A 26,120-nucleotide genomic window follows, 5' to 3' on the forward strand; every position below is an offset into this window, starting at 1 on the left:
TGCGTAGAAAGAGCTATTATTCCTAGCTTCCGTCTATAGACTCTAATCCTCTACAATTCCAACGGCTCTTCCCCGTCTACCTTTGAAAGTCGATGAAGCATCTGTCTAAGCTAGATCTAGTGAATCTTGTGTTGAAGTTATCCCCTCCCATGCGCCTGGTATATCCCGAATCCTCAAACTTCCTCTAATGCCGGATAATCGTCGAAGCCCAATGTTGAACGGGCTTCCGAGGATGCATCAGGCGCAGCTGTTGAACCATAGATCCAAGCGAGCTGAATGCCGGTGTATATGTATGCTGCGTGATAAAGGGCATTGGCCGCGGCCGGATCGACGCGGCTGCGAGCCCATGGAGAGCAAGCTGCCTACCATGAAAAAGCACCGCTGACAATTCTTGGAAATCTCCGTCCAAAAGTTACTCTATAGGATCCACTGGAGCGCAACTGCAGAACAGATTGGTGTCGCCGTACGCTGCGAAACCGTCAGTATACCTTCAATGCCACTCAAAGTACGTCACTCACCATCATCCAACCTCGCCACGGTGGGCCAGAACTTCTTCTCCCTCAAATATGACAGCGGATACGCCGCCCGCTCTCGCTCGTACGGACGGTCCCAAGTGCTCCTCAGCAAATCCTTCTGCGTATGCGGCGCCATCTTCAGCAAATTGTTCGTTTTCGGCTGCGCCCCTTTTTCGATCTCCGCGATTTCCTTGCGAATGGAGATCAGCGCATCGCAGAACCGATCCAGCTCCTCCTTACTTTCGCTCTCCGTCGGCTCGATCATCATCGTGTTGGCGACGGGCCAGCTCATCGTGGGCGAATGGAACCCGTAATCCTGCAGCCGTTTGGCGATGTCGATGACTTCGATGCCGGCGGATTTTTGGAAGGGGCTAAGGTCCAAGATGAACTCGTGGGCGCAGCGTCCGGCGGGATTCGTGTAAAGAATCCCATAGTGCGGCTTGAGGCGAGAGAGGATGTAGTTGGCGTTGAGAAGGGTGATCTTGGTGGCATGGGTGAGACCCCGACCTCCCATCATCTTAATATATGCCCAGCTGATGGGAAGGATGCTGGCGCTACCCCATGGAGCCCCGCTGACCGGTGGAATGGCCAGCTCGCCGCCAGTTGGGACGAGGGGATGGCCTGGAAGGAACGGAGCAAGGTGCGATTTGACACCGATAGGGCCAACACCAGGGCCGCCGCCTCCATGAGGGATGCAGAAGGTCTTGTGAAGGTTGAGATGGCAGACGTCCGCTCCAATCTCTCCGGGGGAGCAGAGACCAATTTGAGCGTTCATGTTGGCTCCGTCCATGTAGACCTGGCCGCCATGTTGATGAACGATCTCGCACACCTCCTTGACGCTCGGTTCGAAGACGCCGAACGTGCTGGGATACGTGACCATGATGGCACCCAGCTCTTCGCTGTACTTCGCACATTTGACCTTGAGGTCTTCCATGTCTAAGTTTCCAGTGCCCGTGTCGCACTTGATGGTTACGACGCGCATACCAGCCATTGCGGCACTCGCTGGATTGGTCCCGTGTGCGGAGACGGGAATCAAGCAGATGTCTCGTTTCTTGCCCGGCTGCTGATCGTGGAACTTCCTGATCACACGCAGGCCTGCAAACTCGCCCTGCGCCCCTGAATTCGGTTGCAACGATACGGCATCGAACCCGGTAATTTCGGCCAGATCATTCTCCAGCTCCTTCACCATAGTTGCGTAACCTTGTGCTTGATCGACCGGGACGAAAGGGTGGATCGATGAGAACTCGGGCCACGAGACCGGAGCCATTTCCGTGGTGGCGTTTAATTTCATCGTACATGAGCCAAGGGGAATCATGGAGTGGGTGAGAGAAAGGTCCTTCGACTGGAGATGATGGATGTATCGGAGCAGCTCGGTTTCTGAGTGGTGTGTGTTGAAAACGGGATGGGTAAGGTAGTCCGATGTTCGGTCGAAAGCGCTAATTTGTTGAGAGGATATAAGTTCTGATGCAATAGCTTCAATGTCAGTAGCTTTGGGTTCGATGCTGAACTGCCGGAAAATGTCCACGACATCTTGTAGATCCTCCTTTTCTACCGTCTCGTCGACGGTGATACCAATTCGAGTGTCATCAACCTTTCGTAAGTTGATGCCTTTGTTCTCCACTGCCCAGCTCAGGACCTCGCTGGCGCTGGCTTTAGAATTGCTGAGATCCACAACCATGGTGTCGAATGCAACTGGGCCGAATGCGTCCTGTGAAGTATTTGAGCCGACAGTGTAGCCGAGCTGAGATATGGCATTTTGGAGGGTTCTTGCGAGCAACTGGATTCGGTGAGCAATAGCCTTCAGTCCCACCGGACCGTGATAGATGGCGTAGAAAGCGCTCATATTCGCCAACAAAGCTTGAGCGGTGCAGATATTGCTCGTCGCCTTTTCTCTTCGAATATGCTGTTCGCGAGTTTGGAGCGCCAATCTCGCGGCGCTGTCGCCCAATCGATCCTTCGACAGACCGACCAGACGCGCAGGAATCTTCCTCTTATGCTTCTCACTGCAAGCAAAGAATGCGGCGTGAGGTCCGCCATAACCGAAAGGAACACCGAACCGCTGGGCGTTGCCAAAGGCGACGTCGGCTCCGAACTCGCCCGGCGGCTTCAGCACCGTCAGAGCGAGGAGGTCGGTCGCGACGCTCACGGTTCCTCCCATCTGGTGTACAATGTCAGACAAATTTTGGAAGTCGTCGGTGCCGCCAGTCGTGTTTGGGTATTGCACCAAGACACCAACAAGGTCATCTCCCAGTTCCTTGACCGCCTTGCAGCCGTCCTCGAGGGGATCACCTGTAATGATCTTGATCCCGAAGCCTTCGGCGCGTGCGTGAAGCACAGAAATGGTCTGTGGGTGGCATAGGTTCGAGACAAAGTAAGCCTTGTTCTGCCGTCTTAATCGCGATGTTGGTAAAGCGTTCAGCGACAGTGTCATCGCCTCCGCAGCAGCTGTGGGCTCATCCAAGACCGAAGCATTTGCGATGGCCAGGCCAGTCATGTCGGACACCATGGTCTGGAAGTTGAGCAGCGACTCCAACCTCCCTTGGCTGATTTCCGGCTGATACGGGGTGTAGCTAGTATACCAGCCCGGCCCTTCCAAGACATTTCGCTTGATCACCTCCGGGACGTTCGTTCCCGCATATCCACAACCGATGTAACTCCTTAGGACCTTGTTTCCCGACGCAATGGTCCGCAGGCGCGCAAGAAGCTGTGTCTCGGAGTATCCTTCCGAATCCGAAGTGGACTTTCCGTTCCCAAGTTCAATCTTCAGGTCCCTTGATGACAGGATGTCTTGGGGGAGAACCTGCTTCACGAACTCATCAAGGCTCGCTGCCGGGGGATCGAGAGCCTTGAGCATTTCATCCGCGGAGGCGCTATCTGGGCCAACATGTCGTCGGACGAAGGTGTCGACCGGTGCAAGAGGGGATTGGGCACCAGCCTTGGTCGTGAAAGGATCGTGTTCCTTGGTCTCGGCGGTCGAACTCGTGTAGAACGTCCTCGTCGCTCGAACGGGACGAATACCCGCTGGGCGTCTGCCTAAGTGACACAGTCTGCGTGAGGTCGTGGCGGTTCTGGAGGCTGTGAGAACCGCCGTCGACGTCGACGCCGTGAGGCATCGTAAGGAGGCTTGCATCTTGACTAGAAAGACCTCCTCTGGGGTCAGATAGCCTCTGGCGAGCTCCGGAACTACTCAATTGCCTGGGAACACCTTCGTTTGAGATACAGTAGCCAGCGAGGTTCGGTATTTGATGCTAGAGAGAGGAATTTAGGTAAATAAAACTTGGTTTAAGCGCATAAAGTCGGGTGTTCTCCTACGTTTACAGTTTGCCGACCTTCGGAGGGAAGTGCTTTACTCAAAGTTCCGCCGATAAGCGGAGAACGAATCAGAATATGCCGATACTCTCAATTGAGTTTGATTTCACCGCTGCGAGGAAATAGTCAAGGAATATGTTGGGTCTCTCCAGGCCCCGATGCAGGAGAATTGCATAAGAACTTGCATCATCCCGACGCATCCATATGACCGGGAACTCTCGGGCGATAGAAATTGTAACAGCGGTGTCCACCGTCCGCCCTCCACAGCCCACAGTAAAAGTTCAACGGGACATGGATCTGGACCTTGGCGACAACTAGTGAGAGTGGCGGCTCCTCAAGCCAAAGTCCGAAACTTGGATGCGACCGAATTACAATAAAACCGGCGAATCAAACCCGCTTCCGAATGATGTCAAGTTTGTCCAACTCACAACTGAGGTGTGGGACAAGGAGTGTGCAGGGAAGCTCTCGGTTTGACCGTTTGAATGTTTGATTAGTGGCTAGATCACGTGCTTGCATAGGCATAGTAGCTTAGTCATCCTCTCTCGCCGAGTCCCTGAACCCTGGTCAGCCACGTGATATCAAATTGATTCGGCGAATGAGGTTCGCGCACGTGAAAGTGGGACATAAACCTCGCCGCCTTGTAGCCTTGCACATCGAGGCTCCAGCTCCACGTGCTCTCGGCTCCTCTCCCCACTTCCCTAATCACCCCTTGCAGTCTTGCGTGCACATCGCCTGTCAATTACTAGATTCAGACTGGATAATACACTATCGATACAAGATTCCAAGTCACCAATGATAGGTATGACCTAACAGGCACGCTTCAAATGCTCGCTCTCCTCCCGGCTGTGCGTCTCAAATGTCCCTTCTCCTCCGTCCCCGTCAGCCCCGGGATCTCCCCCTGCTCCCTCAGCTCCTCCACGAACCGTCGTCCATATTCGTATCCCGCCATGTAAATCGCCTCGAAGCTGCCGAACTCCAGCGTCCCAAATCGATCAACATCCGGGCGCATGTAGTGACACCCGGGCATGTTCTTCGCTCGCTCGAGCGCGTCGACGCTTGAGACGTATGCCAGCCGGCTTTGGATCTCCGAAAGCGTGGGCGGATTTGGGGTCGAGGATAAGGGGTTCCATCGGTTCAGGAGAGCCCAGAGCCCGGACAGCGAATCCCCGAAATTCTGCGGCGTGTCGTCGTCTATGCTTCCCACGTCCACGGCGAAGATGACATCGGCACCCAGAGACTTCATGTGCGCCACGGTTAAATTGTCAACGTAGCCACCGTCAAGAAGCAGGTTGCCTTCGTCGCACAACGGAGGCAGCAACCCTGCGAGCGACATTGACGCCCTCACGTACCGCCATGCATACCCACTGGCGTGGATCTCCGGCCGGCTCTTCGAGATGTTCGTGCTGTTGCAATAGAACGGGATCCAGAAGTCTTCGATCTGCGCATTGCCAAACGTCTTGAAGATTCCCCGGTTGAATTCGTGTCCGGTGGTGTATGATGCCGTGGGATACGTCGCGTCTAGCAAGAACCGCCAAAAACTGGCCATGCGGCCCGAGAACTTCTTCGCTTTGCCGAGCGTCGGGATGATGTCCGCATCCCACGCATAGAGTCCGCCGACCAACGATCCGATCGAAGTACCGCCGATGATGTCGATGGGGATGCCGGATTCCTCCAACGCTCGGAGAATGCCAACATGGGCACAGCCTCGTGCTCCACCGCCACCTAAAACAAGCCCAATGGATTTTCCCCGCAAATGCCGCGCCAGGCGATGAAAGTCGCTCTTAGAAGGCGCTTCGGAGGTATATAGTGGCCTACGAGGAGGTTTTCGCGCTGCATACTTCTGGATTTGGTCTTGGATGACTTGCACCCGCTGTTTCAATGCGGACCCGAACCGTCTGTTCTGGGAGCTCACTGGCTCGGACGGCAATTGGTGGGACATATGCACATGGTGATGTGCGCCGTTGATCCAGGACCGGTTCTGAAGCCACTTTCGAGTCAGGCCGGGGGGGCAGTATCGCTCAGGATGCAGAAGGACAAGCTCTTTGATGGCTGTGGTTTTGGTTGTGAGCAAGAATCTTTCATACTCCCCGATATTTGGAGAACCATCCGCCAGACCAACCAGTAAGATGCAGTCCGCCTTACTCACGCAGGTCTGCGTCCAGGGTGACTGGACGCTGGTATCCGCAACGTACAACACGATGCCAAATTTCTCCTCGAGATCGGCGAGATACTGCGATAGCTTCAGTTTTCCCATGCGGTTGAAAGCGTGACGGCCAAGATGTTGCAGGATCGTTGTCTGATTCAGCGATGCGACGCCACTTGGCGTACCAATCTGGATCAGCGCGGTCGTCAGTCGACTCGCGAACTCAACCACGGGTATCCCGGACGTCACGGGCAAGATGGCGATGGTCCTAAGGTTTTCGGTTGAGGATGAATTCGTTCGAGCGACCGCAGCCCTTCGATCGGTCCCCATCTCTTCAATCAAGGACCTCATTCTCCTGGCAATGATCTTCGATATCTTCATCGAGACCCCTGTATGCTCGAAAGCCAAGCTGTTGAACAGGGTCTTGGGAAACTTGGCCAGCTCCGCGTCTCGGATGGCGTGGAGCGACGCTGGTCTGTCGTTGTCCGTGAGCACTTCTAGTTCTCCAACACTATCTCCTTGGGCGTATTCTCCGAGCACGGAAACGGCGCCCGAATCGGATTCGTGGAGAGCGCGCAATCGACCGTTCAGCACAATGTAAATTGCATCGCTTTCCTCGCCCTGATTGTAAATGACTTGGCCGGCATTGGCTTGCATCCACTCCAATGCAAAATCCACGTGCAAGATAAGCTGAGGAAGCAACGCCGTGAGCCTCTTTGCCAGAGTCAGAAGGACAATGGGGTGTTTCTCGACGATACGCTCCACTGCGCTCCGGGACAAGAATCCAACAAAGACGTCGGACTTGGCGGTCACCTCCACGAGCGAGCGGTAGTTTGACACTGATCCAATGTAACCTGCAACCCCTCCCGGCTTTATGAGGTATAAATGTTCGCGGCCTCTCGGTGCATTTTGCTTCTCGGAGTTCGTGCGATCCGGCCGCTGTCTGGACGGCTTTTTACTAGCGTTCAAAAGCGACTCCCGTGATTCTCGAGCGGTTCTAGCCGGCGTTCTTTCAGGGATGTCCACTATCACATCACCGTCTGTGACGATCGAGACTTCCAGAAACCCGTCAATGACATAATACAACCCTGGATTGCGCTCTCCTTGCTCGACGAGCACCGCGTTCTTGGGGAAAAACAGGATCTCAACGTCATTGACGAGCTCTTCAAAAATATTGCCGGGACCCTCGACGCTCAAGGCGGAGATTGAGGTGGATCGCATTGACTCGGTATCGAAGTCGAAAGCAGAGGTTTCGTAGGGATCCATCAGGCCAAATGCACTGTGGAATACTGCTTTCTGCTTCTTCGCATCAAATGACACCAACCGTGGAGACTGCTCGTGAGATGGTGCTACTTTTGACGTGGAGATATTTGTCAGCCCAATAGTCTTGCAGAAGCAGTCCAAAATCGCTTCTCGGAATACGGTGTCCTCATCGGTTGACTCCTGTCCGACAGGCGCGATGTTTCCACGTGCAAAGTAATCGGCGTCTTTGGATGCTTCTCGACGGGGTACATTGGGAGTGTGAATCGGCGTTGAAAATGACGGCCGAGGCGTTCTGCCGCTGGCGAGTAAGTCGCCAGCACTGACACCGTGTCTGTCCATTGGAGATAATTCTCTGCCGATGGGACTCATCCGGTCAAGCATAACGGACCCTGATCGACCCTGATGCAGTCTCGACCGGATGCTCGCGTCACGTTTGCCCGCGTTCGAAGCTTTTCTTCGCATTCCTGTCCGTGGGTTATGCAGAGCAATGCCTTTCGTGGCATCCTCCGGAGCGATCCGCTCCCTCTCCTCAGAAAACTTTTCCTTCAACCGATTCAACGCGCCGTCTCGCAGGTAATCCGGTAGCTCGCATGTGGTCAACCGGCTCAAGCTCTTCTCGGTCCGTAGAATTTCTTTTGCGAGCCCAAGATAAGCATATCCGGTAGCGAGAGTGACCCGATTCAGACGAGATATGATAACGGATATTACCTGAGCGGTGGATTTCGGATATATTCGGGTCAAACGCCGGAACGCAGACGCCGGTATAATGGCAATCGTGCTATCAACGGTTGCGCGAGCCAGAATATTTGGGTGCACGGACTTTGCTTGCCGATATGCTTCCGCCTGAGCTTGCCCGACGTCTTCGCTAGATTTCTCGAGCGAAAGGGGAGGGATGCTGGGCATCCTCCCTTCGCCTAGCATGCTGGATGATCGTCGGGCGCGTGAGAACCCTTTTATTGCTGTCGGGCTCTGCGGGTACACCGGGGTCGAAGGAATGGAGTCGGGGGTGGATTGCGAATGCACGACAGCTTCTCGTGATATTGGACGCTGACTGGAGCCATTCGCAGGGTCCATGCCTTCATGCTTCAGTTTGATTTCCTCGGTGAAAAGGGATAGTATGGTAAAAAGCGACGACATCGGAGCGCCACTTTTGACTTCGGTCAGTAATTGATATCCTTGCTTCTGCCCTTGTAGATCGTCTTCGCTTTCGTCGTCAGACAGCTCGGACCCAGTATCATCGTTTTTTGACTTGAGGAATATTTGGACTAGCCCCTCAACAACTAGGCAGAACCCTTGCTCCTCTTCCAGCAGCAACGTCTCTCCGGCCATGAGCTTCCTTGTGTGCATAGTCCTGGTGAGTTCATGGAAGACTGGACGCTCAAGGTAACCAAAGACTTTGATAGCACTAAGAAACTCATCCAAATAGTTGGAAAGGCCTGGTTTGGAATCTCCTTCCGAGGTAGCAGGGAACAACTCGATTTGCGGTTCATCGCGTTGCGGTTCCGGTGGTAGTCGCTCATACATATTCATGTATCGGTATCGGACCACCCAGCTGACAATGGATGCAAAGCATAGGAGTATCAGTAACAAAGTCGTAAAGTTCAGAGTAAAGGTCAGAGACGTAGAAAAGACTGTGTAGAGTGTTGCAGGGAGGGATATAGTGAGAAACGTGAGCAGAGCCAGGACTGCTCCTCCAAACAGCCCAAGAGAGGTTGTATTATGGGGTACAACAGCCATCGCTGGATTAATGGAGGATGTCGCCTCCGACACGGTATCAATGGCCGTGGAATAGGCGTCTGCAATGTCCACCGACGAAGCAGAAGTGAGCAGTGAGCTCTCCATGGTCAACAGGATGTTGAAGCTCTATCTATACTTGTCTTGGCGTGAGTGCGTCAACTTGAGGACGTGTGGGCGGGTAAGCCCGGTGCTGCGACTGGTATGTGGCATAAGAGTGTCCCAAGGTTTCAAGTTACGGTAGATACCAGGATAGCAAGACGATCGGTAGAAATGCAGAGGCGGAGGAACGTGGGACATTCAAACGTTGGAAACGCGTCCTCACTGGAGTGGAGAACCCTCCACTGCATGCAGATTGTTGGACTTGGAATGCCGGGGCTGGAAGAAAGAGGCAGGTCACATGATTCGCTCGACCCCAATAGAAAATTAAAATAGCACTGCCACACGTGCACTCCTCTTTCTGGACGCCATAGTTTGATGACCGCGCCACGAGCTAACCGCATCAGGATAGCCTTCTTCACGTCGCGATCCATCCGCCATGGCTCGTCCTTCTCAACAACGGAAGAGCCATCAGAACGCCAAAACTGATTACGCCTACCACGACAAAGGAACCCTCGGCCGCTCCATCAGGCGCGAGCAAGCGCGGAAATCTGAATAGAATAACCCTGAGAATAAGGTCGAGATTCTTACCAAGTGAGTGCAATCCCCCAACCCCAGCGATTGGATGAGTTCCTCGTCGCAATTGTGAAATGTTATGATAATCTGTTCTATGATTCAACCTTCTTAACGCTGCATATCATTCGCAAACTCATGCGCTTTGCTGACCATCGTAATTGAAACAGGATGCCTTCTACTTTCCGCGACGATTCAATCATCGTAAGTTGGACTTCATTTCCCGCTTGAACATGGAATAAACTAACTCGGGCCCAAGATCATCGCACCGGGTTCTAAGACGACATGGGCGCTCTCCGGTCTTCCAGAGTCCTATGGCCCTCCCCAACATCAATTCCGTACCTGCATGTTCAAGGACCGCGATGACAAGTGGAGCCCGGTCCGCTACCGTCTCAAGCCTGGAGGCACCGATATCAACAACGACGACGATGTGGAAGAAGACCCCACCTCTACCGAGGGCGCATGCTGGCCTATCCAAAATGGCATTATTGTGAATATGGAGTGCCTCGTGGCCTTGCTCACTCACGTCTATAACTCATTTCATCAGATGTCCATCAGCACCCCAGTTCTGCTCGTCATCGACCCCATCTGGAGCATCAAGAACCGCACTGAGCTCAGCAACTACTTCTTCGCGGCGCTCAAGATCCCAGCGCTATGGATGATGGATTCTGCTCTGGCCACGCAGCACGGCTTCTCCTCGACAGCGACGCTTGTGGTCGACATTGGCTACCAGAAGACAGACATCACCCCAGTTGTTGAACATAAAATCCAACACATGCATCGAATCCGAGGGTTTACAGAACAAAGCGGGGACGTCATCACGAAACATCTCCATAGCCTCCTGAGCCCTAAGGGGTTCACCTATGACATGTGCGAGCAGATGAAGAAGAGCGGCATTGTCCAGGTTCTCCTTCAGGGCACACCGATTCCAGGAGCCAAATCCACAGGCGATTCGGAGCCCAACGAGCAGACTGATGCCGGAGCAAATGGCGCTCCATCAACCGCACCTGCGCCTGAGATCGTCCCGCAGTCTTCTCTGTTGCAGCAGAATCTAGATGGTGATGAGGAACCATTCAAGGCTGAAGACAATGAAGGTGTGCTCGACGTGGCCAGTCTTGTCACTGGAGATAAAATGGCCGAGTTCCTTGCCGAGAAAGAGAGAGAAAAGGCTGAGAAGGCGGCCAAGGCGAAGAAGGCAGGGGAAGCTGCCAAGAAATCGAAGAACACTGGTCTGAAAGAGAAGGCATCGTTCACGTATGAGGAATGGGTTCATGGGAAAAACGAAGTCGCCGCTCCGAATCTCGGTACGGATGACTCTGCAAGTGGAGGTGCTGCAAATGGTGACAGCAACGGTGCTACCAACGGCCAAACGGAACCAGTTGTAGTCCGGCAAGCCGGCTCGATGCAGTTGATCCGACGAGAGATTGAAGTCGGTGCTGAGCGTTTCATGGCGCTTGATGACAATTTCCTCGACGAGCTTTGCTGGGCTATCTATCGTTCAGTCCAAGGCTGCGAACCGCAACACCGCGCCCGCCTCTGGGAGAATATCGGTCTCGTGGGTCAAGGCTCCAAGATTAAAGGTTAGTGCCCCACGGCGCGTCCGGTTGATCATGGGCACATCTAACAACGTCTTAGGTCTCAAGGAATCGATTCATGCTACCCTGATTCGCAAATATCTTATCTCCCCGTCTTCCGCAACCATGTTCACATCCGAGCTTCCGTCCAACTTCTCCACTCCGACCGGCACCGGAGCCAACACCCCGCAGCCTCAAGCCGGTGGACATGGCGGCAGCTCTCTCTTGCAGGCCGCCACGATTGGCCAGGCAAACCAAGTCGTTGGCCAGTCGGCACTGCCGGCTTTCAATGCCCTCGCCATCCCATCTTTTAACACCATCGCGCCGTCTAGCCAAACCCCAACGAAGTTTGGCTTTGCCAAAATCCCGGATTATTTCTCCGCCATGAAGGACTCTCCCGAGCACGCCGCCTTCCTCGGTGCCCAGGTCGCTGCGAAAGGCATCTTTCATTCGACGTTGCAACAGGGCGATCGCGTTCACATGTCGAGGCAGGAGTTCAACGAGCACGGACCCGCGTACATCGGCGAACTATATTGCTATGAATACTGAGTTCTGTGGCGGCTGGTTTGGTCGTGACCACGGGTCAGCATCGTCTTCCAGGTGTTTAGGTTGGAAATTGGCTCGAGCCACCTCTTTGGGCATCCCGAGTGATTCACGAGGCGAATTCGAGGCGAATTGGAGGTTCTTTCGGCTATAAGCCATCATATCATGGCCTCGAGGTTCGAGGGTTGATGGGCATCGCAACTCCGCAAGGTCATTAGCACCGCACGGTCATTATGCACGTCATGGCGGCTTTTAATGGGCCGGATTGTATAAATATACCCAGGGCATAAATAGCGTGAACTGACCGTTTCTTCAAATGAAAATTACGATGCAACTTGATGTTTGACGTGAGTGACGTGACGCTTTTCCGAAGTCGTGCGCCCAAGAACCTCAACCATTCCATTTCACACGTTTGTCCTTAAACAAACTAACCATGCCAATGGGCAACAACGATGGATCAACAATCCGTAGCCCATCGAACTTCTTCACGAGATCTGGGCCATATGCCGCGGTGATCCATCTCCAGTAAGGTTCCATGTTATACCATTGAGTCGTGATCCCCCTCAAGTTCTGCTCGCCGCTCAGAGCGTTCAGTGCGCCGTAGATCACTTGTTCCGGCTCGATATTCTCGGGCTCTGGGCATTTCAAGAGCTTGTCAAATAGGTCGGACAACTGCCCGGGGAAGCGATAATCGAGATCCTCACGGTACCTCGTATATTCCTCGAATGAGAGGAAGGATACCTCTCCACGGCTCTCATCATCACCTTCCTGTTGACGGCGCCTGGACTCCCATGTTTTTTGCGCCTTCTCGTATGCCTCTAATTCTTCTTCTCGTAACGTGGCAAACTCCTCTTCCAACGTTTCTCCAAGCTGGTCCTTCAATTGCACGGGTTCTACAAACGGACTGAGCAACCCAAGCCCGCCTAGCTCCACGGGAAAGTAAATAAACGCGTCCGGAATCTCATCCCTGCTGACGCCAAACCGATCCTGCAGAACGCCTTTCAAATACGCCGCTACAGAGCCATGGCTCTGAGAGAAGAGTTCCTGATGAATGCGCTGATGTGTGGCCAAAATCGACTTCACATGGGATTGTCCAAAGCAGTTCGCTGGTTTCCCGAAGTTCGACGCAAAAAAATTGATGGCGGAGATATTCCACGCTCGAATCCAGGAGAATATGGAGCCACGTGATTTGTTCTCGAGCTGCGAACGGAGCTCCGTAATTTGATTGTCCACAAGGGCTTGGTCGATCTCGAAACGGCCAGTTTCTGCAGACAGCTTGAGAAAGCCCCATCGAATATCGCCTCTGGGGAGGCGGGTGTCCCGGAGAAGCGAATCATCTGGATGCCTGCCAATCCTGACACATCCTGTCTTCTTTTTGTTCAAAGACGTCCCTGTCACTCTTGTGAACGCTTCAACGGCCTGCCACGCTTCGACGCATTTATCTTGGTTGGGGGACCAAAACCAAAAGTCATCGGAAACCCGATGGAGCTGACCACCGTCTGTCACTTGATTGATCGAAAAGTCTAGGGAGAATAAGAGAACCTCGCCGAACATGTCAGTCAACTCATGGTAGCCAGGGGCTCCTCGTCGCCGAACGCGTGGCTCCGCAGCCGGATCATCGATGAACTTCAACGGAGCTTCAAGGAACTTTTGGAAAAAGTCGAGCCATTTTTGGGACACTCCAAACCATCGAAGAACCGTGAGGATGGTGGAATGGGGGAGCAAGGGGTTCCATTGCTCGAAGATAGACCGGAAGACACTAAGTTCCCCGTGGATTTCCCTGGCGATGGCTACTTCCGTGGAGACCAAGTGCAGTAACCTCTGCTTCTTCAGCATAGGGCGTTTGGGTAAAGTTTCGTCATCGCTCTCGGCTTCGCTTTCAACCTCAATTTCTTCAGCGATAGAGGCTTCTAGATCCTGCCTGTCAGATGGCGCAATCTTCCGATGCCTTTTCGCCCTCCCTTGTGGTCTTCCGGCTCGCATAATTACTGTTTGCTTCTTGCGAGGGGGTGGAGGTTTATCATCGTCATCGTCGACATCGTCCAGCTCGGCTTCTTCATCGCCTTCTGCAGACTCTATCCGCTGATCCAGATAATTGGGAAGGCCATAACTGAAGTATCCCTCTCGATGCAATGCACGTCTTTTCCAATTCAAAGTATGAACTGTCGCTCCACGCTCGGTGACCAAGGAGTTGCTCAACTTCTTTCTAAAAGACACGGGGATGTGTGTCCTTAGGGTTTTCCAGGCTTGCTTGTTTTTGCGGAACAAAATAAAGGCCTCTTTAAAGAAAACGGCCCATTTTCTTCCAATGTACTGTAGCAGAATCGCTTGCAGCAAGTCCTCGTGGAGATGGACACTATGTGCGCCTGTAACACTTCGACGTTGCTCGACGGGCACAAATTCACCCCAATTCCACTCATTCAAGGCTGACAGGCGCAAGTTCAGAACGTCGGCGATTTCATTGAGGATGATATCATTGCCTAGAATATCTTTAAGGACTGAACGCTGGTCATCGTCGAGGAGGTCAGAGGTTGAAAGTCCTTCAATAGTCCATGTCAAAGTATCGACCGTGAACGGATTGGCAGAAGCCATGTCCCTTTCGAAAGTCTCAACCTGTAGCCTTAGGTTTTTTATAGCAACGCGAACCCCACCCTTATCTTCCTCGTTGACGCCAAATACCTTGCCAAGGTACAACTTGAGTGCGGCAACATCAATTTCCACGGGCTCGAATACGGACATCTCCCATTCCATGCGTGACTGAAGCTTCTTCGCGCCGGGGATTTCTTCGAAAACGCCCGACATCCCCACATCAGTCTCCGGCAAACTGTCTTTATTTTCTTCAGAAAGCCATTCAGTGACGAGCTCTCCATACAAAGTAGCATAGCGGTACTTCAGGGATTGGGTCTGCAGATATTGCCTCAGTTTGGCTTCCCACCGCGGGAGTACATGTGGCGCTGTTCCCGAGTCGAATCGAGCCTGCGTCAGAACCTTCTCAAGAATGATAAGATCTGTCTCGAGCTTGGGGATCTGAGTAGTGCCTCGGATCACTCTGCCTCGAAAGCCGTATGGCTGCTCATCCTGGCTCTTATCTCTGTAGGTAGTGGCATTGAAGCAGTCTTTTACACCATCTGAGAGAATCAGTAGTCTTGTCAAGGGATCTTTTTCGGCTGCGATGGCCGCCTCCAAGGCTTCATGTTTCTTTTCAAAACTAGATCGCTTCTTCGACAGCTCGTCGAGCTTTGCAGTCGTAATGGATTGCAAGGTTTCGGAGAAGACACTGCCTGAGTGTGTCATTCTTGCTAAGTCAAATCGAACTGAATTCTGGCGTCAGCAATATTGAATTTGTTTAACTTGTTGCGATACATCGCATGTTGCGGAATGATATAAGATTCCCGAGCAAGGAAAAGGAGTGGCTCTTTTATATCGGTATCCATGCTTACAGGCAGCAACGCGGTCGGTTCAGGGGTTGTCAGTTGTGACAGGGGTTCAAATCCTTCTCCATCATATTACATCTCACACCTGACATCATTGACAGTGCATGGGCTGGACATGGAAATCTTTCTTCCTTGCTGTACCAATATTACTCTTGCAGGCCATCCGGAGGGAGGACATTGATAGTCCTGAAGCAGATCACCGGAGCATCGAAAACTCTCAAGCTTTAAGTCCGTTCGCCTTGTGCTGCCCCTAAATGTGAAATACCGTCTTCCCCTCCCTTTCATTCGGTGAGACAAATATTATGACTCTCGGTTAAGGAAGGCTGGGGGAGGACGATCTCCTCCACCCGGCCTAATGTTAAGCCATACCACCTTTTGGAACCGCGGTTGACTTGAGATAGGCAAGCAAATAGATGTGTCGATGGAGGTGTTGGACAGGATGGATGTGAGAGTCCAATCCCGTCAAATGGAATACAGAACGAGACCACAGCAGGATTACTATTGTTAAGTGAGAGAGGTGAATTGAAAGCTGAAGCCACAAGACCAAAATTTCAGCCGATTTCTAATACAGTACCTCATTATTTCATTCATAACACAAGAAGCGACAAGTATATAAGACTTCCACCATCCCTTTCAACTTCAAACCTTCGAAACATTCAAATCGTCCAAGATGCATCCTTACACTCAATTCCTCAAGCCTACCCACTGGATCGGCCGGAGCATTAATCGGAGCTTGAATGTTGCGATGCTCTTCGATCAGATTAAATCGACGCTTGAGCTGGAGCCAGAGGCGTTAGAATCGCTAAGATTCATGTTATTCAGATTTAATGGTCCCGAGTAGCACCATCACCAAGAGCCTATACAGCTGCTCTCGGCATACGGATCGGACATGACTGAGTTGACAGCATGATTCCAATACTAAGAGACTGTACGGGAGGTAGCAATAGTCAAATGCAAAGGATTCGTCCATTGTCCCGAGTGAAGGTGTTCTTCCAGTGTATAAAGGAACAGTAGCAAAACAATTAAGTAGCATAGAGAGTGCAGAACTCTCCGTTTGGCTGTGCACCACTATTGGGAACTTTTGGCCGACTTGTTAGATTATGGGTTCTGGTGAGCTTCCTACAGTGTACTGAGTTGGACCTTTTATAGACCAGTCACACTATCTAGAGTCGAATCAGCCTAGACTTAATATCAAACTCAACTTCAGCGCGGAGTGGCAATACTCACAGGTCACAACGTGTTCTTCAGTTTTTGGCCTCCTTCCCGTCCGTGGTCAACAGTCGTGACTCGTATATCTTGCAAACGAGCCCACGTCAATCACAGCAGTACCAAATATGCTCTAAGGCAACGCCACATGCAGTTCTGACATCTTGAGCCCAGTAACTGAATAATGTCTAGTCGTTGTGTGATTGCTGCTTGGATCAACGAGAATCCCCTGATACCGTTCCCCACGGTATCAATCAGTCTCCAGTCCCCTTAGTACTGAGAAGTAACCAGTCCCATTTTGCGTTGCTGCCTTTTTAGACAGCCCTTCTTCTTTGGCATGACTTGATTGACCTTTTGCCTTCCTCTTCCTTTTCGTTTTCGTGCTCGCCTCATTTTTTTGGATGACATCACTAAACTTTAGTTCTAGCCATCCCAGGACTTCTTCCACCACCCCATCCTCCGCGGCAGCATCGTCGAAGAATTCCACAACTCCAGGAAGCAGACTGAGCTCACGCTCCAGCTTCCCCACCATCTCCAGAGGCTCTGCGGACACTGAACGCAGGAATCGGATGGTTTGAAGCAACATCCGTAAGGAACACCAGATGCCTTGCAATTGGGCAGAGAAGTGGATATAAGGCCACTCAGTGCGCCGCCCGTCGGAGCGATGGATCCAGTGACCCTTGAGAAATTCCTTTACGTCAAAGCTGAAAATAACGTTCGTCGAGGAGCCCGATAGCAATGGCAACAGAAGAAATAGGACGATCGCTCGCCATCGGAGAGTCGTTGGTAGTTGAGGCATGCCTGAATCAGCGGATAACCCGCTCAATAGGTCTAACTCTTCGGTAATGCGTTGTCTCAAGTCGATCGGGGAGAGATGAGGTACAGCGACCGGAACCACACGATGACCTCGACGTGTCAATTCGATAGTGTGCGGCGAAGAATGTTTACTTAGGCTTTCCGAGACCAGCGTGTATGACACCTGGCGGATGTGAATGCTCTGATCCCATGCTGTCGACCGTGATGGATCTTCAATCAATACCGGAAGATATATTGTTGGAACAACATGCTCCCTCGACGTGCCACTAAGTTGGGAGCACAGATACTCGGAGACTGTGGTATCACAGTGCTGGAGAGACTTGATCTCTGATGAGCTCACTTCCGGAAAGGGCTGGGAGTCGTACTCCTCTAGGAATCCCTGATATGCTTGATCCGTCATTTCAAGGCTCTTCGCCGCTTCGATGCAGGCGGAAACGGAAGCTTTTCGGCCTAGTTTTCGCACGCAGAAGCCAAAGGGGAGCAAAGATCGCAGTTGGAAACGCGCCGCAATTGTAGAAGGACTGAAGATTGTTGACTTGAGCATAAACCGCACTTGCGAACCGGACGATGACTGCTCGATTGCAATGGACTTGAATGACATGACTGATCCGGTTGTACCAAGATCATGTACAAGCAGGTCGCCATCACTGGAGAGGACAATCGCGTTCATATGACGCTTAGTGAGTTCAGCGCAAACCGTATCCGCTTCTCCTGATACGATGGAAACAGTGTGGCCAAATCTAGATCTCAGCAGCCCTTCGACAACAGCAGCGGTCAAAAAAGGAACCGTCGGCATTTCCGAGCTCGACTGCGCGCTCTGGCATGATCTTAACAGGAGAAACAGACTGCCGTCATCACCAAAGCTATCACCAAGCCTAGAAACTTGATCCTGAGCGCCCTCGAAGCCCGTCCCCAGCCCAGCCTTCCACGCCAACAACGTGGCCACCTTCATCTCCAGCCGCCCCATTCTCGTCTCGATCTTCCAGTCCGGCAGCGCTCCATCGAACACGATGGCTACTACACGCAGTCCAAAACGCTCTAACTGGTCGAGCCACGCGACAGCGGCACGGGCGAGGTCGCCATAGTGTGGAATGGCGGCTTGCGAGCGCGGCCGCACGATTCCCCCGCATGTGTGGTGGATGTGATATGCGAAGGAAGGACCATCCAAGATTATCGGCCGATTCGAGTTAGTATTTGAGACCGATGGTTTCGATGTTGTGGGAGTGGGAGCTCCTGGTTCGTCGGCGGAGGTTGTATTGGACGGGGGGGAGAACTCTGCGATAAAAGGAGCGCCATACGGCTGCAGGAGATGATGAAGACGTGCGATGCCCATTGGCAGCCTAATTGATTTTTAAATTTGACGCTTCAAATCAATGACGGATGGATCCAGATATTGCTTCCTGGTTGTTATGTGGTCTAAAGCATTGTACGATATTGCACGTTGGGAAGAGACTGCAATGCTAGAAATATTGGTGAAAGTGGTGAAAAGGACTTGTTGAGAAGAATGGGAGGCTCTACGCCGTCTGCCTCCGACTATATACCGATCGTTCCGCTTGTTCGATGATGAAAAAGGATGCAGCCCGCGCAGCATTTTCGATGTCGTGAACTGGTATAGATTTAAATCAGAACCTTAGCTTGATAAAGGAAACCCATTATCATGATCAAAATTCACCCATGCCTGAGAGTTACCACTTGCCAGATGCATGGTGGTTGTTGTCCCGTGTGCAAGCGTCACACGTATCACGTTCAATATGAGGAAGCATACAGAGTATTTGTAGAGACAATTGGTGAAAACAATTTGTAAAGAGAATTAAACTTATTCCTCCTCCATATAGTTAACTAGCTCAATAACTAAGTAGTTACAGAGTTGTGTGCTAATTAAGACAAAGCACCCAGTTTCCGGCCACCACAAATACATTTTATCGACGTATTGCCCTAGAGTTACACAAATAGAACAGCCACCATATATATTTCTATATATCTGGTTGAAATTCAGGACGTAAGTGCTCGAATCCAGTCTGATTTACATGCCCTGAAGCCCTCTCCGCCTTTTCCGCAGCCTTCCGCTCCGCATCTTTGGCCGCCCCTTGCGCTGCAACGATTTGCTCAACTCTAGCAAATCTTTCGTTTAAATTAGGCTGGACTCTTCCCTTTCCTCGTAGTCAAACCACCTAGATCTTGAACGGTTTTTTCAAGTCGTAAAACTTGTGCTTTTAGTGCAGCGATTTCGGTATTCTTCTCCGCCAGAGACTTGGGCAACTTCCCCTGAAATCCCCTGAAATCTCGAGTGGTCATCTCCTCATACTTTTGCCCCGCGTATACGTCTTTCGGGCCTTTTGGTGTGTTATATGTATAACTAATAGGCCCTGGGATTACATGAAGTTGCTGCACGGTATGATCTTCATTTAACTGGGTGCTATTTAATACTTTGTGTAGGTTAAAAGGATTGATTCCGGGGCCCCTGAGCCCGGTACGAAATATTTATGGCCTGTCAATGCTCCAATTCTTGATTTATAGTAAATATTTATAAAATCATGCGTCTTTGACTGGCGCAGAGTCATCTAGGGAGCTCAATTAGCTCAATTCCGTATGATATTTATTCTTCAGGGGCGAGAAACAGGATACATCCAGGGGCTGGAGCAAATGAGAGCAATGGGGAGGGAGATATAGAAGAAGTACCTGGTTGCCTTTACACAACTTCACAAACTCGACAGTTGCATGGGAGCCATGTCCGTCGCATATCAGAAGGCGCCATTCGTCTGTTTTGCCCTTAGGCTTGGTCTCCGGGAGAAAGTCCTTTTCAGTCATTTTAGGCCAATTTCGTTTAATGCCCACGCATTCTCCGATGTTGTCCAATGCCAGTCCTTTACGCTAGAAGGACCCATAGGAAACCACGTAGATTATAGGCTCTGGCCCTTGAAAATTACCGAAGGGGAAATGGCACGGCCGATTGCAGAAATAGTTTCAATTAGGGAGACCCCATTCGCGTTCTTCAGGAGATTGGCTTAGGTTTTCATCCTATTGTTCTTCTGGGACGGTGCTAATACGCGCCCGTTTGTGCCACACCCAAGGGCGAGGCCAAGTTCGTCGAAATTCCAGATATTCTCCGTCTTGATCTTATACTCCACGATCAAGCTCGGAAAACGGCGAACCAATGATCTCTTTGGTCGAGCAATTGACGCATGATGCTTCGATTGATTTTCCCATCATTGATTTTATATGGGGATTTCGCTTTAGGAATCCATCTATCCAGTTTTACCCGAAGGGGTAGGGTCGCCATTCTCTCAGGCTATTGCTTCGGCCATTTGGCGTACTCTGGCGTGGGAGGGAGCATTCGCGGCGCGATTTTCCCGAGGTTATCCAATCAGCTAATACTGTTCCTGTATAGGAGACAATTTTTTGGAGCTTCTGTGCCCCGGTTTGATGCGATTCGTGGCGGTCCTGGAAGCGTTTCTGGAGGATAGAGTACATGTGTATTTCTCCGCGCATTTCCGAATCAAATCGATTTCCCTAGATTTATATGCTTAAATAGTGAGTAGAAGGGCTTCTTCATTCAATTGAGGCACATTGGCAACAAATTTCACGGAAAATTGGTACAATTGCGCTTATTCCATTGGTATATCCAACTCCAGATTGAAGGCGTTGAAGTGGCTCAAAAGTGGGGTGGCTCAAATCTGGGGGTGCTGTCTTATGGGAAGAACGAAGAAGAAAGAACTAGAAAAGGACTGAAAGGACTACCATAGATTATATCGAATAATAAGGAAAGAGGGCATATTGAAAGGTTTCAGACTGCCAGATACGCAATGACTCTATTAATCTAAACTTACCGAAAGAAGAGAGGAGAGAAAGTCTGCTTGTACGCAGATGCGCAAGATATAATCCAGTTTCCAGAATTCAACACGCGTGACCATTTCCTGTGATAATCCATCTAGCCACACCGGTAGCGGCAGCTGCTAGACATCCCCCCAGGGGAGCAGACCACAGGCGTGGAACTATGCAGAATGTAGAAGCAAGGACTGGAAAAGGACTATAGAAAAGGACTACAGATCTGATAATAAGGCTAAAGGCTGAATATGATCCCTATTCATTATGATAGCCAATCCAATGTTGGCTCGGCAGTCCCCTATGTGGGAAGTCTACCAGAATACTCATACACCGACCCAAGATGCTACAGATTTGAACTCCCCATGCTCCCCCGAACCTCTAGAAGATTTCGTATATCGAAGCGTACCACATCCAAAAACTCCGGCGACAAGGCCGGAAGATCTCATCGTTCATATCGGGGCAACCCTTCCGAGCCTTCTATCTGCTCCAATGTCGGAGCCGACGGCTGTCCGCTGGTCTCCACCCTCTCTTCATCGCCGGGTGGTCGCGCACTATTTTCATCCTCCTCCGGCGCGGTCGGCGGTGCAGACGTTTCCATCTCCATTTGCCGCCGTTGCAACTCGTACTTGTCGTCCGTATGCGGCTCGGAGGCGCCCGGTCGCATGTGGGACTCGTAACTAGGCACGGCGTCGGTGGGTAGCGCAGACAGTCCTGCTGCTTGTGGAGGAAAGGCAAAGGGGTGGGGTATTTGTGCGGGATTATGGTGGAGAGCTTCCAGGCTGGGTGCGCTGGGAGCATGGCGGGTCGCATGGGACGAAGACTCTGGGTCCGTTTCGTCGGCGGGAGGTGCGGATGGGAGGAGGCGTGCTTCGGCGAGGCGAATGCGGTCCTTTTCGCTTAGGTTTTGCTCGTCCGGCAGATTCGGGATGGAGTATAACGGCGATGGTGTCGGCGGAAGTGGTGATGACTCTGAAGGGTGAGGGAAGGGTGACAGACGTGAATATGGCGTTGGAGTGCCCGGATTTGGGCTGCCATGTAGCTGCGACGGGGGAGGGAAATGGCCGTTGTTGGGGTGGATTGTGCCTTGACTGTCATCATGGCCCTCCGATGCATAGTCGAAGCCGAAGTCGTATGAATGGGTACCAGCTTCGGTGGGACGAGCTGCCTCTTCTCCCGGCCGGCTGCTCTGCGGGTGACCGGCCACCTCGGTGGCGGTAGCTTCGGTGCTTTGAACCGAATCGGTTTTGCTCTTCCCATAGAACCGCTCGGTATCTACGGTACCGATTACAACTTCGAAGTTGCACGAGACGACGTTTTTGTTACGCCGAATCTGAGAGGTGTCGATGAAGTGTCCCGGCCAGGCTGCAAGGGTGCTGCTGTGAACGCCCTCCCCCGTTTGCATGCCGGACCCAGCCGTGACGGAGTAAGGCAAGCTCATCATGCCTGCATTGGGAAGCACTCGCTCTAGGCCGGTGAGTTTTCCGTGCAGATCAAGCACCACTTCCACAAAATATTTAAAACTGATCATCGAGCCTGGAACGTTGGAGATCGACGGGAAAGCCCCCTCCGGAACGCGAACCGTAACCTTGATATCATGGTGGAGGGTATCTGGGCTGATGATCAGCGGCGCGAAAGACTGGGAGACGTCTTTCCGGAACAAATGACTGGACCCTGCCGAGGACAATGACAGGCCACCGAGGCCGGTCCGAGACTTCGGATAGTACTCGTCCGTTTTTGAGCCTCTTTTGGCTTCCTGTACCAGTGGAAGATTCGGGTTCATGTCGACCCGCGCCTGTCGATACAGGGTGACGATGATGCCGTTCAGACTTTTCACGACCTTGGTATGCTTGATACTGAGATTCAGGGTTATGTTATCGCCTCGAAGATATCCAGACTTTTGGAGTTCGATGGTTGCTGTGATCGGCTTTTTCTCGAGGTTACGAGAGCGGTGTCGGACGTGTTTGACGGCTTTCGACCCTGCTTTGCTCCCATCGATTTTGTCGGAACCATCGCCAGATCCATTGCCAGAGCTCGTGGCACAGCTTCCTTCACAAGTGCCAAAGCTGGTGGCACTGGGCGAGGGGCTCTGTGGAACTTCGCTTTCGCGGATGCTAGTTACTTCCGACGTTGTACTGTGGACCGCGTCGCCAAGTAAGGATTCGGGAGGTATGTTGTCTTCACTTCCCCCTCGCTTCTTGGAGTCGGCCACGTTCTTGTTTTTGGGTACGGACCGGGCCTTCCCCTTTCGGGGTATCGGTTCCAATGAGATGACTCGTGGTTTGGGCTGATATAAGGGGGCGACATCCATGGTCTCGTTGAAATTGATTCGGTGATCGCATGTTTGTATTGGGGATATTGTCGTGGGTCTCGTTAGAATTGACGTAATCATGTATGAAATCGTTCCTCGCTCAAACTACGCAAGCATCATTAGCAGGGCGATTATGGACGGAGGATCCAGAGATAAATACCTCGATACTACTTGGGAGCGCGCCAATGGGAAATCGCAGTTCGAAATTAAACCGATATATGCCCTCATCCAACCGCCCATCACCACAGAGTACCTTCTCTTGCTCGAACAGAGAGACGAACCCATTGCCAAAGTAGCCGCCGGATTTATTAGTCCGCCCTTGACTTAACGATTGCCCGTATGATTTGTAAATGTCCCCCGGAGAGTTCGGGTTCTTGTAGACCTGCGCGTACCCATGGAGGCAAACGACGATATGGGTGATCCGAATCGGTCGGATGACTTTGAGCACCACGGATCCCGTCACGGCATCGCCGCTCGAGTAACTCCGATGTGGATCGTCCGGTTGTACGTAGAACTCGACGAGAGGGCGGATCTTCGAGGAGAAGGGGGACTTCAACAGGGACAGGATTGACGCTTTGCTCGCGGGCGATGGCTTCGGCGACGGCGATCGTCCGGATGAAGATGCGGGCATCCCTCTGCCTTGCCCTCGCTCACATCCTGCGGTCTCCCGCCGTGATCCTGTTATCGAGGTTACACTTGATCCAGTTGTTGCGGTATCTCTCTACCGAGTGTTCCCAACCCCAAACTCCAGCGCTCTAGTTTCGGTCGAGGACGAGATATTTGCCGGCCCAATGGAATGGCTAGGGTATATTATTCACGGCGCGATGAAAGACCTAAAACCGGCTTTAGGAAAGGTCAGTAAATCGTGTTTTGCTCTGTTGTTTGGACATCGGAGGTCCAGTATGAGGGTCCGCGCCGTCGCAGACCGTGTCAAAATGGGGCTGTGCCCAATGCTCGTTGCGCAATCCATCCGATCGAGTCTACCAAGATCGAGGACGGATAGATGCCATGACGAGCCCCCATCAAGAATGAGGTCATGGACACGGGCGGGGATAGTGAAAGATAGAACGGAAAATTCGTCAGACGTACATGAAGCGTCGCTAGGTACCGCCAGAGATGCGTTACGAGGCCAAGGTCAACATGTCGAGTCTCATCCACTCGTCGAAACGGGCTTGGCGATTCGCGCCAAGGGAGGCACGCAACCGAAGCGGAACTGGAGTGACACGAAGGATGGGACAGATGGTGATTTGGGGAACTCGAGAGAATAGACGCGATCGACTTGGCGCTCGATAGGAGCGCTCGGCGTGGGATAGCTGGAAGGAGGATGCCTGGTAAGGTATGGTATGGGAGTATAAGTAGGTAAGAACGAGAGGTATTCGAAGTCAGGAAGACCGTTGAAGGTTACGTGGTAATCAAGTCCGTTTTTACCGTAGGTACGAACCGGTAAGTATCAGACCAGACGTAACAATACTCTATGGACAGGATCTGAGCCTCTGAGGTAAATGGATGAAGAACCGGACTGGGGCCAAGAATGAGGGCAGCGCGATGCGGGAATGATGCGAATTGCGAACACAGTGAGCACCACCACTTTGATTCTAACTAATAGACTACCGTAAGCAATAAGAATGCAGCTAAGAACTATTAAGGATCGACCCATCTACCACCATCACAATCCTGATAGGCGGTAGTCCATCCACATTCTACAGGGTCCCGACCATGGCCGAAAGATTGAGTGTCTAGCCCGTAAGGTTCCATGCAGATGCGCAATCTGGCGCCATTCCACGGCCCAAACCCTACCCCGACATCCAGAAGACCAGAATCACCAACTGGCATTACCAGGATCGGAATGGCGAGGGTCGGAATGTCAAGCCAGAATGGAAAATGGCACTTTTTAGCGGGATCGGATTGGTGGTCTCTCCCTCCGCCTCTCGGTGTCCCGCAGAAACAAGAACAGACATAAACGAACCATTTCATGTTGGGTGGCACCACTGCCGCTCCCGTGCTACGGTGGCAGCGATTTTTGAGAGAAGCGGTGTACATTACCTCGCTCTGGGATTGAAGCGAATGGATCAATGGAATCGCAGTGGACGTGGAGACCTGAGCGGGAATTGGGATGGTCTCATTTCTGATTTCTCAATCTCAAGTCATCAAGGCCTCAACTCACTCAACGATGCATGTGAAGGGACAAGGGACAGGGGACAAGCGGCAGATCCAGTTGGGAGGAAATGGTCCACGATCCTACGAATTGGATTCGGGGTCTAGGTCCTCCTTCAGCTGGGATGGGTTGAGATATTAATATGACGGGAATCAGGATGGTCGAGACTCGACCCATGAATTCTGCCAAGGCGAAACAGTGCCGGTTCAAGCATTGCTTGGGAAATGCTTGACTTGACTGTGCTCTTGGTCCCAGTCTCCTCGACTCCCAACACGGCTAACAGAGACTCCAAACTCCAATTCCACACTCCAACTCCAAAGAGTCCAAACGCTTCCACTCCAATGACCCAAAGTTGCCCGATTCTCCCGAATCCCTCGCTTCCAAGCGGCACTTCCCTTCTGACAGGTGACAATGTGCGGCATGACATGCAGGTGTGAGGTGATTACTGGCAGTATCTCGTCCGACGCCTGGGTTGAGACAATCCCACAGCGGTTCAGTTGGTGCCGCATCTAGAGGAAGAAATTGTCAAATTGATGATCCTGAAGCATACCCCCAGGACATCGAGAACTCAACCGTTCTGCTTTCGCCCCCTATTAACTTTCTTAAAGCCATAGAGTCCCCCT

General features: G+C 52.0%; 6 protein-coding genes across 6 annotated transcripts; 1 reads left to right on the forward strand and 5 right to left on the reverse strand.

Moving 5' to 3' along the window:
• Positions 1-171: 171 nt before the first annotated feature.
• P152DRAFT_247389 (glycine dehydrogenase-like protein) lies at positions 172-4,032 on the reverse strand. Its single transcript, XM_033674677.1, has 2 exons — positions 519-4,032; positions 172-468 (listed from the first exon to the last, which is right to left on the reverse strand). The coding sequence occupies exons 1-2, from the start codon at positions 3,643-3,645 to the stop codon at positions 413-415; spliced, it is 3,183 nt and encodes a 1,060-aa protein (XP_033536782.1). The 5' UTR covers positions 3,646-4,032; the 3' UTR covers positions 172-412.
• Positions 4,033-4,545: 513 nt separating this feature from the next.
• Positions 4,546-9,282, reverse strand: P152DRAFT_456204 (lysophospholipase NTE1). Its single transcript, XM_033678945.1, has one exon. It carries the CDS (start codon positions 9,070-9,072, stop codon positions 4,645-4,647), a length of 4,428 nt encoding a protein of 1,475 aa, XP_033536783.1. The 5' UTR covers positions 9,073-9,282; the 3' UTR covers positions 4,546-4,644.
• Positions 9,283-9,564: 282 nt separating this feature from the next.
• P152DRAFT_412331 (actin-like ATPase domain-containing protein) lies at positions 9,565-12,037 on the forward strand. The gene is made up of 3 exons (XM_033676982.1): positions 9,565-9,840; positions 9,896-11,216; positions 11,272-12,037. Exons 1-3 carry the CDS (start codon positions 9,808-9,810, stop codon positions 11,757-11,759), a joined length of 1,842 nt encoding a protein of 613 aa, XP_033536784.1. The 5' UTR covers positions 9,565-9,807; the 3' UTR covers positions 11,760-12,037.
• Positions 12,038-12,058: 21 nt separating this feature from the next.
• On the reverse strand, positions 12,059-15,104 carry P152DRAFT_506011 (uncharacterized protein). The gene has a single exon (XM_033682462.1). It carries the CDS (start codon positions 15,045-15,047, stop codon positions 12,144-12,146), a length of 2,904 nt encoding a protein of 967 aa, XP_033536785.1. The 5' UTR covers positions 15,048-15,104; the 3' UTR covers positions 12,059-12,143.
• Positions 15,105-16,643: 1,539 nt separating this feature from the next.
• P152DRAFT_447406 (uncharacterized protein) lies at positions 16,644-18,542 on the reverse strand (the record flags this gene model as incomplete). Its single annotated transcript, XM_033677991.1, has 1 exon — positions 16,644-18,542. One exon carries the CDS (start codon positions 18,540-18,542, stop codon positions 16,644-16,646), a length of 1,899 nt encoding a protein of 632 aa, XP_033536786.1.
• Positions 18,543-21,296: 2,754 nt separating this feature from the next.
• On the reverse strand, positions 21,297-24,092 carry P152DRAFT_247483 (uncharacterized protein). Its single transcript, XM_033674679.1, has 2 exons — positions 23,503-24,092; positions 21,297-23,447 (listed from the first exon to the last, which is right to left on the reverse strand). The coding sequence occupies exons 1-2, from the start codon at positions 23,971-23,973 to the stop codon at positions 21,477-21,479; spliced, it is 2,442 nt and encodes an 813-aa protein (XP_033536787.1). The 5' UTR covers positions 23,974-24,092; the 3' UTR covers positions 21,297-21,476.
• Between the last annotated feature and the right edge of the window lie 2,028 nt (positions 24,093-26,120).

Source organism: Eremomyces bilateralis (genome assembly GCF_010015585.1).
Source record: "Eremomyces bilateralis CBS 781.70 unplaced genomic scaffold P152scaffold_4, whole genome shotgun sequence".
NCBI classification, from domain to species: Eukaryota; Fungi; Ascomycota; class Dothideomycetes; order Eremomycetales; family Eremomycetaceae; genus Eremomyces; species Eremomyces bilateralis.